Genomic DNA, 15,238 nt, shown 5'->3' with positions numbered 1-15,238 from the left:
ATTTTATTTGTAGTCTTCTTTCATTTGTCAAAGATTGACCATATAGGCCATGGGTTTATTTCTGGGCTTTCGATTCTGTTGCATTGATCTATGTGTATGTTTTTATGCCACTACCATGCTGTTTTGATTACTATATCCTTGTAGTATAGTTCGATATCAGGTAGCATGATACCTTCAACTTTGTTCCCCTTTATCAAGATTACTTAGGCTATGTGGGATATTTTGTGGTTCCGTGTAAATTTTAGGATTATTTGTTGGAGTTTTGTAAAAAATGCCACTGGTATTTTGATAGGGATTGCATTGAATCTACAGATTGCTTTGGGCATTATGGACATTTTAATGTTAATTCTTCCTATCATTGAGCATTGTATATGCTTCCATTTATTTGTATCTCCTTCAATTTCTATCTTCAATGTCTTATAATTTTTTGAGTTTAGATCTTTTACCTTCTTGGTCAGATTTATTCCTAGTTTGTGGGGGTTTTTCTTAATGCAATTGTAAATGGTATTTATGGTATTTTCTAAATTTATCTTTCTTATACTTTGTTATTGGTGTATAAAAATGTAACTGATTTTTGAATATTAACTTTCTGTTTTCCTGCTTTTCTGAATTCATATATCAGTTCTAATGTTTTTTTTTTATGGAATCTTTAGTGTTCTCTCGTATGTATTATCATGTCATCTGCAAATAATAACAGTTTCACTTCTTCCTTTCCAACCTGGATGCCTTTTATTTCTTTTTTTTGTCAGATTGCTGTGGCTAGGACTTTCAATCCTATGTTGAATAAAAGTGGTGAAAGCGGGTATCCTTGCTTTGTTCCTGATCTTAAGGAGAATGCTTTTAGTTTTTTACCATTGAGTATTTTGTTAGCTGGGGGTTTGTCATACATGGCCTTTATTATGTTGAGGTATGTTTCCTCTTTCCCCACATTGCTGAGAATTTTTATCACAAATGGATGCTGGATTTTGTCAAATGCTTCTCCTGCATCTATTGATATGATCATATGATTTTATCCTTTTTGTTTATGTGGTGTTTTATATTAATTGATTTGCAGATATCAAACTAGTCTTGCATCTCAGGAATAAATTCCACTTGATCACGGTGTATGATCTTTTTAAGGTATTGCAAAATTCACTTGGCTAATATTTTGTTGACGATTTTTGCATCTGTATTCATCAGGGATATTGGCCTGATGATAACTTTCTTCTTTTGTAATGTCTTTGTCTGGAATCAGGGTAATGATGGCCTTGTAAAATGAGGTTGGGAGCCTTCCATCCTCTTGAACTTTTGGAATAGCTTGAGAAGGATAGGTGTTAATTCTTCATTGAATGTTTGGTACAATTCACTTGTGGAGCCATCTGGTTCAGGACTTATATTTGTGGGGAGTTTTTGATCACCTATTCAGTTTTTTTTTTTATATATATATTTTTAAATATTTTTTATTGGGGGATTGGGGAGATGGGAACAGTGCTGGGGAATTGGGGGAAGGGGAACAGACAAGTTGCTGTCGTTTTTTTCATCAGTCTAGTTGTGGAGGATGTTGCTTCACTGGCCCAAGTTGGCACCATCATTGCGCTCTTTCCGGGCGAGGCAGATCAGTCGCCGGCTTCTGGACGGCTGCTCACTGCGGCTGCTGGCCACTCACGCTGGCTGCTGGCCCATGGCAATCCACTGCCACAAAGGATGCAGCCTATGCCGTCGCCGGCGACTCACGGCAGCCCAGCTCCAGGTTGAGCTGTTGTTCAGCATCTTAACTGTGGAGGGCAGTGTCACTGGCCCTCATATGTGGGATCCGAACCGGGGTCCTCTGGCGTCCCAAGCCAGTTCTTAACCATCGCGCCACTCGGCTGGCCCTGTTATAGCTTCTTGATTGACCCTTTTTATCATTTTAAAAATTTCCTTTTTTATCCTCGATAACTTTATCCTGAAGTTAATTTTTCTGATATTGTGCCTTCCTGTTTTATATGGTCTATTAATTGGTGCATTTAGACTATTTACATTTAATGTGTTATCGTTGTTGGGATTGGAAGGTATTTTTGCAGGGTAAGTTATGCTCAGTTCACAGTTAGGTTGCTTTGTTTGTTTTAGCAGCACCTTAAAGATTTAGTGCGCTGTCTCTGGCTTACGTTGTTTCTGACAACAAATCTGGAACCAGTATTTTCTGTTTCCCTGTATTTAATGTGTCTTTATTCTTTGACTGTTTTAAAAATACTTTCTTTGTCAATTGTTTTCAGAAATTTGGATGTGCCTTGGCATGGTTTTTCTTGTTTTTATCTTTGGCTATGTTTATCTTTTTGGTTGTATGGTTTTTGGTTGTATGTATACATACTTATCACATCTGGAAAACTTTCTGCTGTTAGTTTTTCAGATTTTTTCCTCCCTATGCCCCTCTGTGCTCTCTTTCTTGGAATAGTCCAGTTTTATTTATGTTATGTGGCCTTCAGGTCACTGAGGATGTCATTTTCCCAGATTTTTCCTTTTTGTTCCATTTTTGATACTTAGTATTGCAGCATCTCAGGCTCACTGATCTTTTTATTGGTGGGGTCTAATCTGCTATTAATCACATCCAGTGATTTTTTTTTTTTAATTTCAGATCATGTATTTTTTCCCAGTTTCATTGTTTTTTTTTCACCCTTTTTTTCTGTTTTAAGTATGTCTTTTAAATTTTGAAATATTTGAGTATATTTATTATAGTGGGTTGTCAGAAAAGTCATGATGCATTTTTGCAACAAAAACATACAAAAAATATGTCATGACTTTTTCAACAACCCAATATTATAGTTCTTTTCACCTCTTTGCTAATTACATTGTTTTGGTCTTAACCCACTTGGTTATAGAGTTACAGTCTGCTGCTGTTCTGCATGTCTAGTAATTTTTGTTGGGGAGTTGGATATTTTAAATGTAGAGCATTAAGCTTTCATTGATGTCTTTTAGTGAATGTTGGAGTTTGCTTTGGAAGCAGATGCCAGGGTGGGTCTGTAGCAGCTCTTTTTCTTGGGAGTACTTCAGCCTTCCTGCTAAGGGGCACCTGTTGATTTTTACTGACTGCCTCAGGGCTTCAAAGAGTGACTAGATGGACTTTGAAAAGCCTTCATTTCATGCCTTTGCATGTTAGTATCTAGCTAAAGACTTTAACACCCTCCCTCCCCCACTATGGTTGAAGCCTCTGAGATTTCCTCATTGCCAGCGCACTGCCCACAAGTCCCAGGGACCTCGCCCTTCCCAGCTCCAGCCTGACTCAAGGTAGCAAAACTACAGTGTTCTTGGTTTCACATAGCATCCTCCACAATTGTTTGGAACACAGTCTGGGTCGATGTGGGACACTCATACGGCTTTCTGTTCCCTGGTCCCATAGTCCTATGCTGCTCATTCTCTCGATGTCTGGACCTCGATGTTTCATATCTTTTGTCCTGATTTTTAGTTGCTTCTGGCAGGAAGACAAGTTCTGTAACTTTTAGTACTTTATAGCTAGGATTGTCACTTTTTTGGTTGCAGTTTTTGTCCACATGATTTTGGTTTGGTGTTTTATGGCCAATTTGGAAAGATGAACTGTTTTCCCATTATTTTATCTTCCCAGAACCCCTTTTATATATATCCTTTTTGAAAGTTTAGTAAACAAATGGCTTTGCCCCATGTTGGCCATTTACTGTTTATTCTCATCTCATGCTTCCTGTGGAAGTTTTCATAAGTTAATATTTTTCTTGAGTTTGAACTATTTTTTTATCCCATTTTTATTGACTTATACTCACTTCTCTTTTAGGCCATGCTGGTGTATCTGCGAGCATGATGAAGAAAAGGACTTCCCACAAGTAAGCAACTCTGAAACTGGCTTTTAAGATAGCGGGTCGTGACCTGTGGTTATGTGGGGTATGAGGTTGCCCCTGTGAGGCCCTCTCCCCTGTAGTGAGGAAGGAGGTCCTGCGCACATAGCATCACTGCACCCTCAGTAGTGGTGTGTACCATATCCCTGTGCATTCCCATGTCCTTGGCCTGGCCTCCGTGTGCCTAGGTCTGTCCTTCAGCCTTTAAAAGCCCCTGGGCCGTAGTTTCCCCTCCAGCTTGATGGGAGCTGGATGGCTGGAAGAAGTGTCAGCTGTAGTGGGCTCCTGGTGAACCTCCCGCTGATCTCCTTGGAAGGGTTGCATGCCCTTGGCCCTCACATCCCTCTCTGTCTCTTGAATCCTCTGCTGGACTAGGAGCTCCTTCTGGACAGAAACCATAGCTCTTGCTCAAGGGTGTGGCTAGCACACTACCTGCACACTCACTGCTTTATAACATTTTCAGATGAATGAAGAGCTTGTAATTTAGAGAAGACACGTGTGTTGAAAGATAATAAAATAGCCATGTATTTTAAGTGACAAATAGGTTAGAAATCCTAAATTATATAAGTACCAGACTACAGAAGTCACTTTTTTTCTCTCTGAACTTGTTTTTCTTTTGCATGTAACACAGTTGTCTAAGAAGAAAATTGAGATACTGTCTTAATAATATCCACCTCTATTATGTTATATTTAATAGATTTCACAAGTGCCAACTAGTACTGGTGACTGCTACTACACTATGGAAACTCCTCTAACAAATCAATTCAGATAGTATGAATCTTAATCATGGGTTATTAAATATGGAAGAGACCCTTCTTTGCCCTAGCACCTCCTGAGCCTCTCATAGCAGTTATTTCCAGATCATTCCTACTGAAAGGCTCATACCCCTTGGTTATTGCACCATAGTAGTTGAAGAGTGTGAGAGGGCTGTGGGCTGTTATGGAAGGTCTGCATGAAAAATAGTGCCTTTTAGTAATTGTTGGTGATTAAAGCAAACCTGTGTCCATTTGAATAAATACATGAATACATAATGTAAATGTCTGTGATAACTCACTTCAAGAAATGACCTGGAAAGTAAAAACGTTTAGGTAAGTATGCTCTTGTGTCCCTGAGGTTTGATAACGTGCTTCTCAAATTTCATTTCATTTCCCATCACCCTTGTGGCTCTGCCATATCCAGTGATCTGATAACTGATGTAATATACCTCCACTCATCATCATATTATTACCATAAATGATAAACCATTTCTTGGCACAAATAAAAGTGATGATAAAATGTCAAATACAGTGGGGAATAAAAAGCAAATTACATGTTAACTTTGCAAGACCAGAACAGTTAGTGCAAAATATATTTTGCCACTTGGGTTAAAATATATGGCTTTGAGGATGTAATGTATATTGTTTTATTTATTTTTACAAATTTCTAGATAGGATTTTAGGCATTCATATGGATCTGAGCTCTTGGGCCTGTTACTATGCATTTTGTGTGAGGGAGATTTCATGTGCCTCATCCTAAGCTATATTGTTCATTATCTCATGGCTTTGATGTACCAGTTACCTTTTTTCCCCTAAAACGCTGTGAATAAACACATGCCTATTAAGTTTTTGCAGTTCCTATGTGTACCAGCTACAAGGATCTCCCGTCTGTGTGTTCTGTAATGCAGGGAATTCCATCTAGTGCTTTAATAGGAGCGTGCTTGTCTCACCGACTAAGAAGCCATGATCATGTTACTGTGTAGCAAAGGGGAGAAGTGGAAATGAAAAGCATCAATCATTCTTCTATTTTTTCCTAATCTTAATACAAATACAAAGATAGGTGGAGTGGAAAAAAAGACCTGAAACAAGTTTCCCCATTTTACCAATGGTGGCCTGTGGAGGGGTAGGTAGGCTGGGCAGTGCTGGGGGCGAGGCCTCCGCCCAGGAGCTGACTTTCTAGCGGGAACCAGACAGACTCAGCGGCGGGCTTAGCAGGTTCCTTCGTCTGCCTGGTGCTCGGCTTACTTGAGGCTAAAATCACAGTGCTGGACTAGAACCACAGGTTTTCAGCTTTCAACATAGAATCCTTTCTGCAAACGGAAATGTTCATAGACAAGCAGAGGTGGAGCCTGGTCCTCCCCTTGCCTGCCTCGCTGTGGTTCTGCCTGTGGTCATGTCTCTCTGCTCGTGTTGGCACAGGGGGCTGAGCAGTAACCCCACATGCAGACACCTCTGCTTGCTCGAGAGAGAGTCACAGGAATGCCCAGCAGATGAGTGCAGCAGAGCCCTTGTCCTGAGAATGGCAGCTCCTGCACCGTGGGTGGCAGGAGGGTTCAGGGAATCGGGTTTGAGGTGCTTGGAGCAGTGCTTCTGCACCCAGAAATGTTATGTAGCTGGGTTGTGTTTTTGTTTGTAAAGTAAATAGAAAGAAATTTATGTGCCTACCTGAAATCTGGCCACTGGTGGACAAGCCTTTCCCGACTTCCCAGGAGGTTGGGAAATGAGTCTGCATGGAAAGTTATATCTGAAGGGAAAGTACAGCTGGAGGGGAGTCTAAGGTGAATTTAGCTATAAAGGTTTGTTGTTTCAGTTTACACATGGAAAATTTTTTTTCCCCCCTCTGATTTGAATAGTAGATAGGTTTCCATTTCAGGGTACTGTTGGAGGGCATGATTGGTCTTTGGTCTATTTTCTGCTAACATACATTTAGAAAATGGACAGGAACTGTTACTGTTACACACTAAGTAGAAGTATTTCCAGGGAATGTTGTTCTTCCCTTTTGTAAGTCACAAATGCTAGTTACTGACAAAGACTGTCATGCTCCTCTTCATATACCTGCTGTGGTTTCATGTTGTTTTCATGGCATCCCTCTCAAGTAGGAACCATGAACCCTCCTTCTATGCAGAGTGGTTAAGTAACTTGTCTGAGTTCATACAACTAAGAAGTGACTGCGCTAGGATTCAGAAGCATTCTGCTTCCAGAACCCATATTCACTACCACACCATATTTCCCGAGTTGCATACTTTGTTGTCTCATATCTGAAAAAGGCGATATTTCAGTCATAAACACACAGACTAGATAACTGTTAGAGTGGGCATCTAAATCAAGCATGGTATTGACATTTTTTTTTTTTTAAAGATTTTTTTGGGGATTTTGGGGAGGGAAACACACAAGTTGCTTTTTGTTCTTCAGTCTAGTTGTGGAGGACGTTGCTTCACTGGCCCATGTTGGTATTATCGTTGCGCTCTTCCTGGGTGAGGCAGTCGCTCGCCTGCCACTCACGGCAGCTCACGAAACTCGCACCAGCTGCCAGCCCGCCCCACAATCGCGTACACAATCACCAGCGACTCATGGCAGCCCAGCTCCAGGTTGAGCTGTTGTTCACCATCTTAGCTGTAGAGGGTGCTGCGTCACTGGCCCTCATGTGGGATCCGAACCGGGGCCCTGCTGCTCAGAGCTGGCATCACAAGCCAACTCCTAACCAATGCGCCACTCAGCCAGCCCGGTATTGACAATCTTAAATTGGTCAAAACATGTAATACTTTCAAGTCAACTTGCGGTAACTGTTATTCATACCAGTGAAAGTGGATAGCACTGTTTAAGACCCTCAGGGCATTTGGCCATCTTAGGTATTCTCAGGGTAAACTGTAGACAAAGTATTAAAAAAAACCTTAGTGATTGGGATGGAAAACTTGACTTCTTTCTCCATCCTGTTTTATATTGTCACTTGAAGCTGGGAATGATGATATCAGTTACTGTCATTTCTGATACTTATCAGAAAAGCATTTTTTTCCCCTTTATTTGCTGGTGTGCATCTTTCAAAAAGACAATTATTTTGATTTAATTAATATTTTCTGAAATCTGGTGAAACACAGTAAGGAGCTGCTTTTATATCACAATGCTAAATAGAATAAGGAAAGTGTGTCAGTAATTAACTCATATAAAAAAGTACATAGAGGCCGGCCGAGTGGCTCAGTTGGTTAAGAGCTCACTCAAGAGTGTGAACTCTGAGCAACAGCGGTTTGAGTCCCGGCCCAAGCTGAGCTGCCGCTGAGCTGCCAACAGGTGGCAGGATGGCTCAGCTAAAAAAAAAAAAAAAAGTACATAGTATGTGACAGATATGGCTCATAGAAGAATTGTGATAGTTGATAATTTAACAAGTACGGCCACCAAAATAAGTTATTTAACTACCGATAGGAATAGTGATCAATTTTAGTCATTAAGGGAGTCTAGATAAAAGATGAAAGGTCTTCCAACACGGGATTTCTTTTCTTGATGACAAAATAATTAGAATGGTACTTTCAGAACTTATTTAAAGTATTGAGAAAAGTAGATAAATGTCTGCCTCACTCTGAGTTTATCCTTTTGGGACTATGGATGCATAGAAATTAGGATTGGTTCTGAATCAGTGTTACCCAGGCTGTGGTGCCTGGGTCAGCAGGAGCAGAGCACTTGGAGCTTGTTCGAGAGCCTTTGGTCCTTCTCTATACCTGACGGTGGAATCAAACATTCCTTTCAGCACCTCTCTGGGTGAGAGGAGAGGTGCCAGAGTGTGAGAAGCACTGGCCCAAGCTGTCATCAGTGCTGATACCTTAGGCATGTCAGAGAAATAAGTCAAGTTGTGTGGAAATTAGTACACACAGTTATAGCAATGAAAGGTGGTTAGATACCACGTACTTGGGCACCACTTATTCCTGTTGCAACTTTAAGAAAAGCTGTTCTGAGCCATCAGGACAAATATCAGTTCAAGCCTAATGAAGCCACATGCCTTCCATCACTTTTTTGTTGTTGTTTTTTTCTTGACCATTTGTTTTAAGAAATAGCTCCTGAGGGGTGACCAGTTTGCTCAGTTAGCTGGAGCGTCATGCTGATAACACCAAGGTTGCTGGTTCGATCCCCACATGGGCCTCTGTGAGCTTTGCCCACCCTAAAAGAGGCAATTATGCCATTGTAACATGAAAGCAATGTATAACCAATGACCATGGCTGTTCCCCAATAAAGTTTAATTAAAAAAAAAAAAAAGGAAAATAGTTCCTGGAGATAAGAAACCAAAAAAGTGTTGATCAGTGTTTAATTCTGGTTTCTCTACTTTTATCCTTGAATTGTTTGGGTTATGATAGAATGCAGCCTGTTGTTTGCACTTGGCTATAATTCCAGAGGACCTCGGATGAATGAAGTGTCTTGGTGTTTGTGTAGAGTATTGCTGTTTGTTTATGGACTTACCTGGTAGATGATAGTTAACATTTTAGACGCTTTCCCAAGAAAGTACAAGATATTGAGGGCTGTTAAAAAAATATATATATATCAGAGAGAACATAAATCAAAATCACTATATTCAAGGAGCCCTCATTTGAAATTAAAAAGTTACTTTAAATTGTTAATCTCACGTTTCTGTTTGTGCTGCTCTTAGATTGAACGGTCTAGAGATGACCCAGGCGGGTTTGTGTCCTCTTCATAACCTCCTTCCAGTGATCTGACATGTTCTATTGTTTGCTTCTATATATACTGTTTCAGCTAATATAAGTAAGCCTCAATTTTTATTAAAGTTTTTCTTGTTGGTTTTTAAATCTAAATTAGCAATTAAGTGTTAAAATAAAATGTAAGAACTTGTTTAATATGTAATTTTTAGAGTAGTATGCAGTATGTCCTGAATCCCTATCACCCAGCTTCAGTAATTAACACCATTTGCCCAATATTAGATATTCTTACTGTATTACTTGTTATTTAGGGACATTCTAAACCTTCAAGTAGATGTGAGTTGGAAGAACTTAACAACTTATGTATTTCTACATTTAATATTAAATAATATTTACTTTTTTTTTTTTTAATGCGGGAGTTGAACTCGGCAACTTTGCTGTTAAGAGCGCACGCTCTATCACTATCCACTGAGCCATCCGGGCGGCTAATATTTACTATTTTAATGTATATTTTAAAATACTCTTTGTAAACTTTGGCTGCAAGGGCATTCAAGGTCCAGTAATTAAAAAACTTGACTAATGATTTTGAAAAGTAATATATTATTTTAATTACTTGTTTTACCTTCAGTGTTCTTTGCGGAGAAAACTATCTTTGTTGTCTCTGCCTTTTCAGTCAAAGTAAGTTGTTTATTAAACAAATTGGACGGAAATAGTGTCTATAGTAGATCTTCTTTTGGAACTAGTGAAGTGATGTTTTAAAAGTAGAATTACCCTTCACTGAAAAAAGGCAATAAAATAGAATTTGGAATTGATAACATTAAAATGTATAAGTCTGTCTTTATATATCTATCTTAATATACAAATCCTTGTAGGACTGGGACATTCATTGCATTAATTTAGCAGTAATTAAATTAAAAATGTGTTTTATCTGCCTGAAAAAGTGAAATGCTTAAGTCATTGTAGAAAATTTTGAAAATACAGGTAAACACAGAGGAAGACAACCTAATTGTTTCTAATACCATCTTCCAGGGGTTACAGCTGTTAATAATTTAATGGATATTTTAAAAGTCTCTTTTCTACATAACTACATGGATAATTGTGTGTATAAAATTTTCCATGTCATATTTTCTTCATTTGTGGGTTTTTAAAATGTCTAAATTCTTTTCCATTATTTTAATAGATATGCAGTTATCATATAGATACACTCTTAAGTATTGACTCAGTGGGACCTATTGTTGAACATTTTTTATTTTTAGTTTCCCGTTATGAACACTGCTCAGAACATCACTGTAGCCATCTTTGTGCTTGTCCATTTGTGCTCTTTCGATAAATTCGTAGATGCAGAATCACTGGGACAATGGAGTGCTGAATTGTTTACATGGAGGGTTGTACCTGCCCTGTAAGCAGATAGAAAATAATACCTCGCTATACTTTACATTAAATAACGCCTCAAATTTTTCAGTCTTGTTATTGATAAAGATCATTTTACGAGCAGATGAGAACACTGAGAAATTTCTGGAAAATGTAAAGCAGATGGGGACAGATTTATATAAAAACTAAGATGAGCTGAGGGACTCGGCTGCCACTTTGAGCTGAAAAGGAAGACCTCCAAAAATGAATGTTCACACCAGACCCCCTACTGTCCAGGTCAGAGACAGCAAAAGCGGCCACAGTTGCCAAAGTCATGGACGAGAAACCAGCCATGTCAGTGGAGCAGCAGGTGCTTGCCTTTTCTCCCCTGACTTAAGTCTCTGATCACTCCCAGCTGCTCTGCGACTGCCTGGTCATGGCTGCTTATCAGAACCTGCACTTACTGCTCGGATTCCAGTACCCCGACTTGGCCTGAAGAAATACACCACAGCTATAGATTCTGCTCTGTCTTTTCTTGCATTTTAAGTATGAGCATCAGGAGTCATCAGTTACCCAAGGAGCATTGGCAGCACAAAAGGAAGTCAGACATAGAACAGGAGCGCTAACCAGGAATCAGCAAGCATCATACCTCCCACCCCAAAGAGTTCATAGAGGGATCAGGAGAGGAAGTGGTTATCCTCAGGGATCAGAGGCATGCTCATCAAACAGAAATGTCATTCAAGATAATATAAGAAAGCAGTCAGTTTGTAGAAGTTAAGAATACTATGTAATATATCAGTAAATAGGCTGAAATTCAAGCCTACCTATTTTTACCTAATTAAAGAAAAATGGAGCTGAGGAGCTCTTGATGAGCAGTAGGAGAGGGAAGTTGAGTCACAGAGGATATATTGGAATGAAGGCGTCGTCAGCATTCGTCTAGTAAGAGTTTCAAAGGGGCTAGAGGAGGAAAATGATACGGAAGATGATTTTGCACCGCTTTCTAGATTGACCAAGTGCTAGTTTGAGGGATCATTAAAAACATGTCTCTCTGGTGACGTTTCAGAATCCAGGAACAAGGAAACTTCTAAAAGTAGCTCAAAGAAAAGCAGATTACCCTCAAAGAAGCAAGGATCAGGTTGGCATCTGTTATTTGTAACTCTGGGAGATAGAAGAAAATGAAAAGACTTTTTTCCAATAAAAGTGCTGAGGGGAAAGGGATTCAGAAACTGACTTATACACCTCGGTTATTCATGAATGAGGGCAAAATAATATTTTGATGCTTCCAAGAATTTCAAGTTTGCATTTATGAACCCTATCTGATTGACCAGAGGATACACCTAGAAAGACAAAATAAACATGAGAAGAAAATATATGAAAACCTTAAGGAAAAAGCAATAAAAACCCTTACTTGTTTATTTCTAAATAGGCCAATGTTTAAAAAATTATTCTAAGATAACAAAATGAAAAATAACAATTTGTAACAAAAGCCTAAATTTCAGCAGTGTGGTAAAAGTGGTTACTATGTGCTTTTAAAATTTTTACTTTTTCTTTTTAAATAATTTTTTGGTTTTAGTCTTGCTTGGTCTGGGGAAGGGAAAGGTAGGTTTTAAGTTTAAATTTGGTATTTCAAAAGTTAGAAGTAATTGCTGTAAGACTAGAAATAAGAGCTGTAGCTTTCATTAGAAGCTTTATTTGGTACAGAGAAAACCCCCCTTGTTTTTTTTTTGTTTTTTGTTTGTTTGTTTTTTAGCTGAGACATCCTGCTACCTGTTGGCAGCTCCGTGGCAGCTCAGCTCAGGCTGGGAATCGAACTGTTGTTGCTCAGAACTCAAACTCTTGAGCAAGCTCTTAACCAACTGAGCCACTCGGCCGGCCCGAAACCTCCCTCGTTTTAACTGTACAGATAAAGGAAGAAAGGGGTGAGGAAATTGTAAGCACAAAACAATGTTAGACTAGACCCAAGCATATTATTTACCACAGCAAAGAGTGGTTAAAATTTCCTTAAAGAAAATGAGGAAATAAAACCCACACAAAAGAAAGGGTGACGTGTCTTCAGAGTTAAAGGATACAGGAGCCACTTGAAAGAGGATGCCCCCTATCAATATCTGAGTCCCTCTAAAGCTCAGGAGAGCGAGGAGAGAGCCTTGTGACCACCACTGGAGGTGACTGGGATAAAAGCCGCCTGTTCTTCAATGTGATTAAAGGAGTGTCAAGCGTCTCCCTCTTCAGGAGCCAACTGCACATTACAGAAGAATGCTATTAATGAGTGTAGAAAGGATGAGTGACTGGACTGGAAAATCACTGCTCTGAGTCTGCCAGTTGCCCTTTTCTGCTCTCACTGCTAAGTTTATATGGGTTTTGTTGAGAAGGTAGTAGAGATTTCATGTTTCTGAATCTAGGATAGAATCTTTTTCCGGTTGTAGTCTGTTTTCTTCAGAAATACAGAACCAGTGGTGTATGCAGCATGTGCCAAGTGCATATGTGTAAATACAGAGAGAGAGACCCAAGGAAGAGTCGATGTTGCAGCTGGAGTCCAAAGGCAAAATAGCCTCTTCCCTGGGGGAGAGAACTTTTTCTTAAGTCTTCAACTGATTGAACAAGGCCCATCTACTATGGAGGGCAGTCTCTACTGACTTAACATGTTTTTGTACAAAAATGCCTTCACAGAATAAATCTAGAATAACGACCAATACCTGAGTACTGTGGCTCAGCCAAATTGACACATTAAATAAAATCAACCATCATACTGGTGAATATCCTGCCATTGGAATTAACCCCTGGTCGTTCACAAAAGGTGAAGAAATTCACAGACTCAGCCTGAAATGAGGAGAGCAAGGAAGTAAGTTTAGTCAAGAAGAAAGACGCTGGCATAGAAGTTGCCAGGGCAGACAACTGCACCTAACCTTAGGTTAGCTTTTTCTTATATAGGAAAGGGTAGGTAAATTTCCTTACAGTAGGAGATGTGATGTATAGACTGAAGATATTTGATTGACGTATATTTGTTATATAACTCGTTTCTTTCTGCACATGCTCTTACCCAGAATGCATATAGAAAAACTCATTGAGGGGGGTGCAAGCCTTAATTTTCATTTTATTTTAATTGTATTATTATGAGGCTAGAGTTCAAGTAATAGACAGGCGTCAACGTTTTGTGCAGGCATCAAAAGCAGGTTACTCTGGTTAGGGTCTTATGTCCTCTTTTTTAGGAGGATTTGGACATCTCGGTTTATTTTTAGGGGATTAGCCTCTGTGGTTCCTGGATAGGGGATGCAGGTGTGGGCAGTCTTCCTTCAGGCTCACTTTTTTTTTTTTTTTTTTTTTTTAGCTGAGCCATCCTGCTACCTGTTGGCAGCTCAGCGGCAACTCAGCTCGGGCTGGGCATCAAACCTCTGTTGCTCAGAGCTCACACTCTTGAGCGAGCTCTTAACCAACTGAGCCACTCGGCCGGCCCTAGGCTCACTTTTATTAACCCTTTTTTGTCTCATCAGTGAAACTGCTGTATTTGTTTATAACTTGGGTAGTAATAGTAGAATGTCTATGTGAATTACAAAATGGTGCATATGACTAAATTCCTTCCTCAGTGAGGCTTGGGAAAAAAAGCCTGATCCCATATACAGCATGAATCACTAGGACTTTTTGCCTGAAGATAAAAGAAGATAGACAATTGTCTCTGAAGAAAAATGTAATGCTAAAAATGATTCTTCTATTCTAAAGGAGAAATGTAATCACTGTCACCAGCCATTTTCCACAGAAGGCCAGTTGGATGTAGTGGCGCAGTCCCAGGGAATATGAAAAGGTCTTGAATTTCACTGTCTTGGGTTTGAGTATTGCTAGTAGTTATAAGTTACAGATCTTGATAGTGCCTTGTTAAGTTTTTTTCTCTCCACTGACTTTTACATTGCAGAGTATTTTTTTTTTCTGGTCATATAGATTGGTTCCTTTTTATGAACAATGTTAAATTTAGCTCTTGGCTCTGTCCTTGTCTCTCCATTGAAGGTAGTTTGTTCCTTGTAATATCCTTTTGTTCAGCGAGCTGTTTCTGCTTTACATATTCTTTCCTCCCTTTTCAGAGTAGTGTCAGGGCAGACAACAGTTAAATAGTATTTGATTTCTCTTGTCATGCTGTATATGGGATCAGTCTGTTTTGCTGTTAGATATATACATGGCTTCCTATTAGTCGTCTGTTGAAACTTTTCCAGGTGTTCTTTGATGATCTGCAACTCTTGCCCTGTAACTTTTGCAGGCCGCATCTGTGAGTACAGTGTTCCCCAAAATCTTACATATTCACAGTTTTGTCTGTGGCCTTTTACTTTGAGGTCAGTATAGAATTTTGGGCTAATTATAAAACCTTTGGCTCACATTTTCTTTCCTGAGAACCTTAATTTTGTCATTCCATTGTCTGTGGCACAGTGTTGCTGTCATATTCTGATTTTCTTTTCCATATGCATAATGTAGTTCTTTTGCCTAGATGCCCAAGAGATGTTACTTTCTTTTTTTTCTTTTTTTTTAGATTTTTGTTTTTATTGGGGAATTAGGGGGATGGGAACAGTGCTGAGGAATTGGGGGAAGGGGAACAGACTAGTTGCTGTCGTTTTGTTCTTCAGTCTAGTTGTGGAGGACGTTGCTTCACTGGCCCAAGTTGGCACCATCATTGCGCTCTTCCCAAGTCAGGCAG

At 39.4% G+C, this 15,238-nt stretch overlaps 1 protein-coding gene across 2 annotated transcripts in view; it reads left to right on the top strand.

Annotated features, from left to right (window-relative positions):
• The window catches only part of SPIN1 (spindlin 1), a 69,675-nt gene that overhangs the window by 35,261 nt on the left and 19,176 nt on the right, over positions 1–15,238 (top strand). For both annotated transcript variants that reach the window (XM_019631664.1, XM_019631666.1), the window contains exon 3: positions 3,761–3,809. In XM_019631664.1, coding sequence (XP_019487209.1) covers positions 3,761–3,809 — 49 coding nt within the window. The remainder of the gene's footprint in view (positions 1–3,760; positions 3,810–15,238) is intronic.

This window comes from Hipposideros armiger, unplaced genomic scaffold (genome assembly GCF_001890085.2).
Source record: "Hipposideros armiger isolate ML-2016 unplaced genomic scaffold, ASM189008v1 scaffold_1031, whole genome shotgun sequence".
NCBI lineage: Eukaryota > Metazoa > Chordata > Mammalia > Chiroptera > Hipposideridae > Hipposideros > Hipposideros armiger.
Note: the sequence above shows the minus strand (reverse complement) of the source record. Positions and strands in the feature narration are given on the sequence as shown.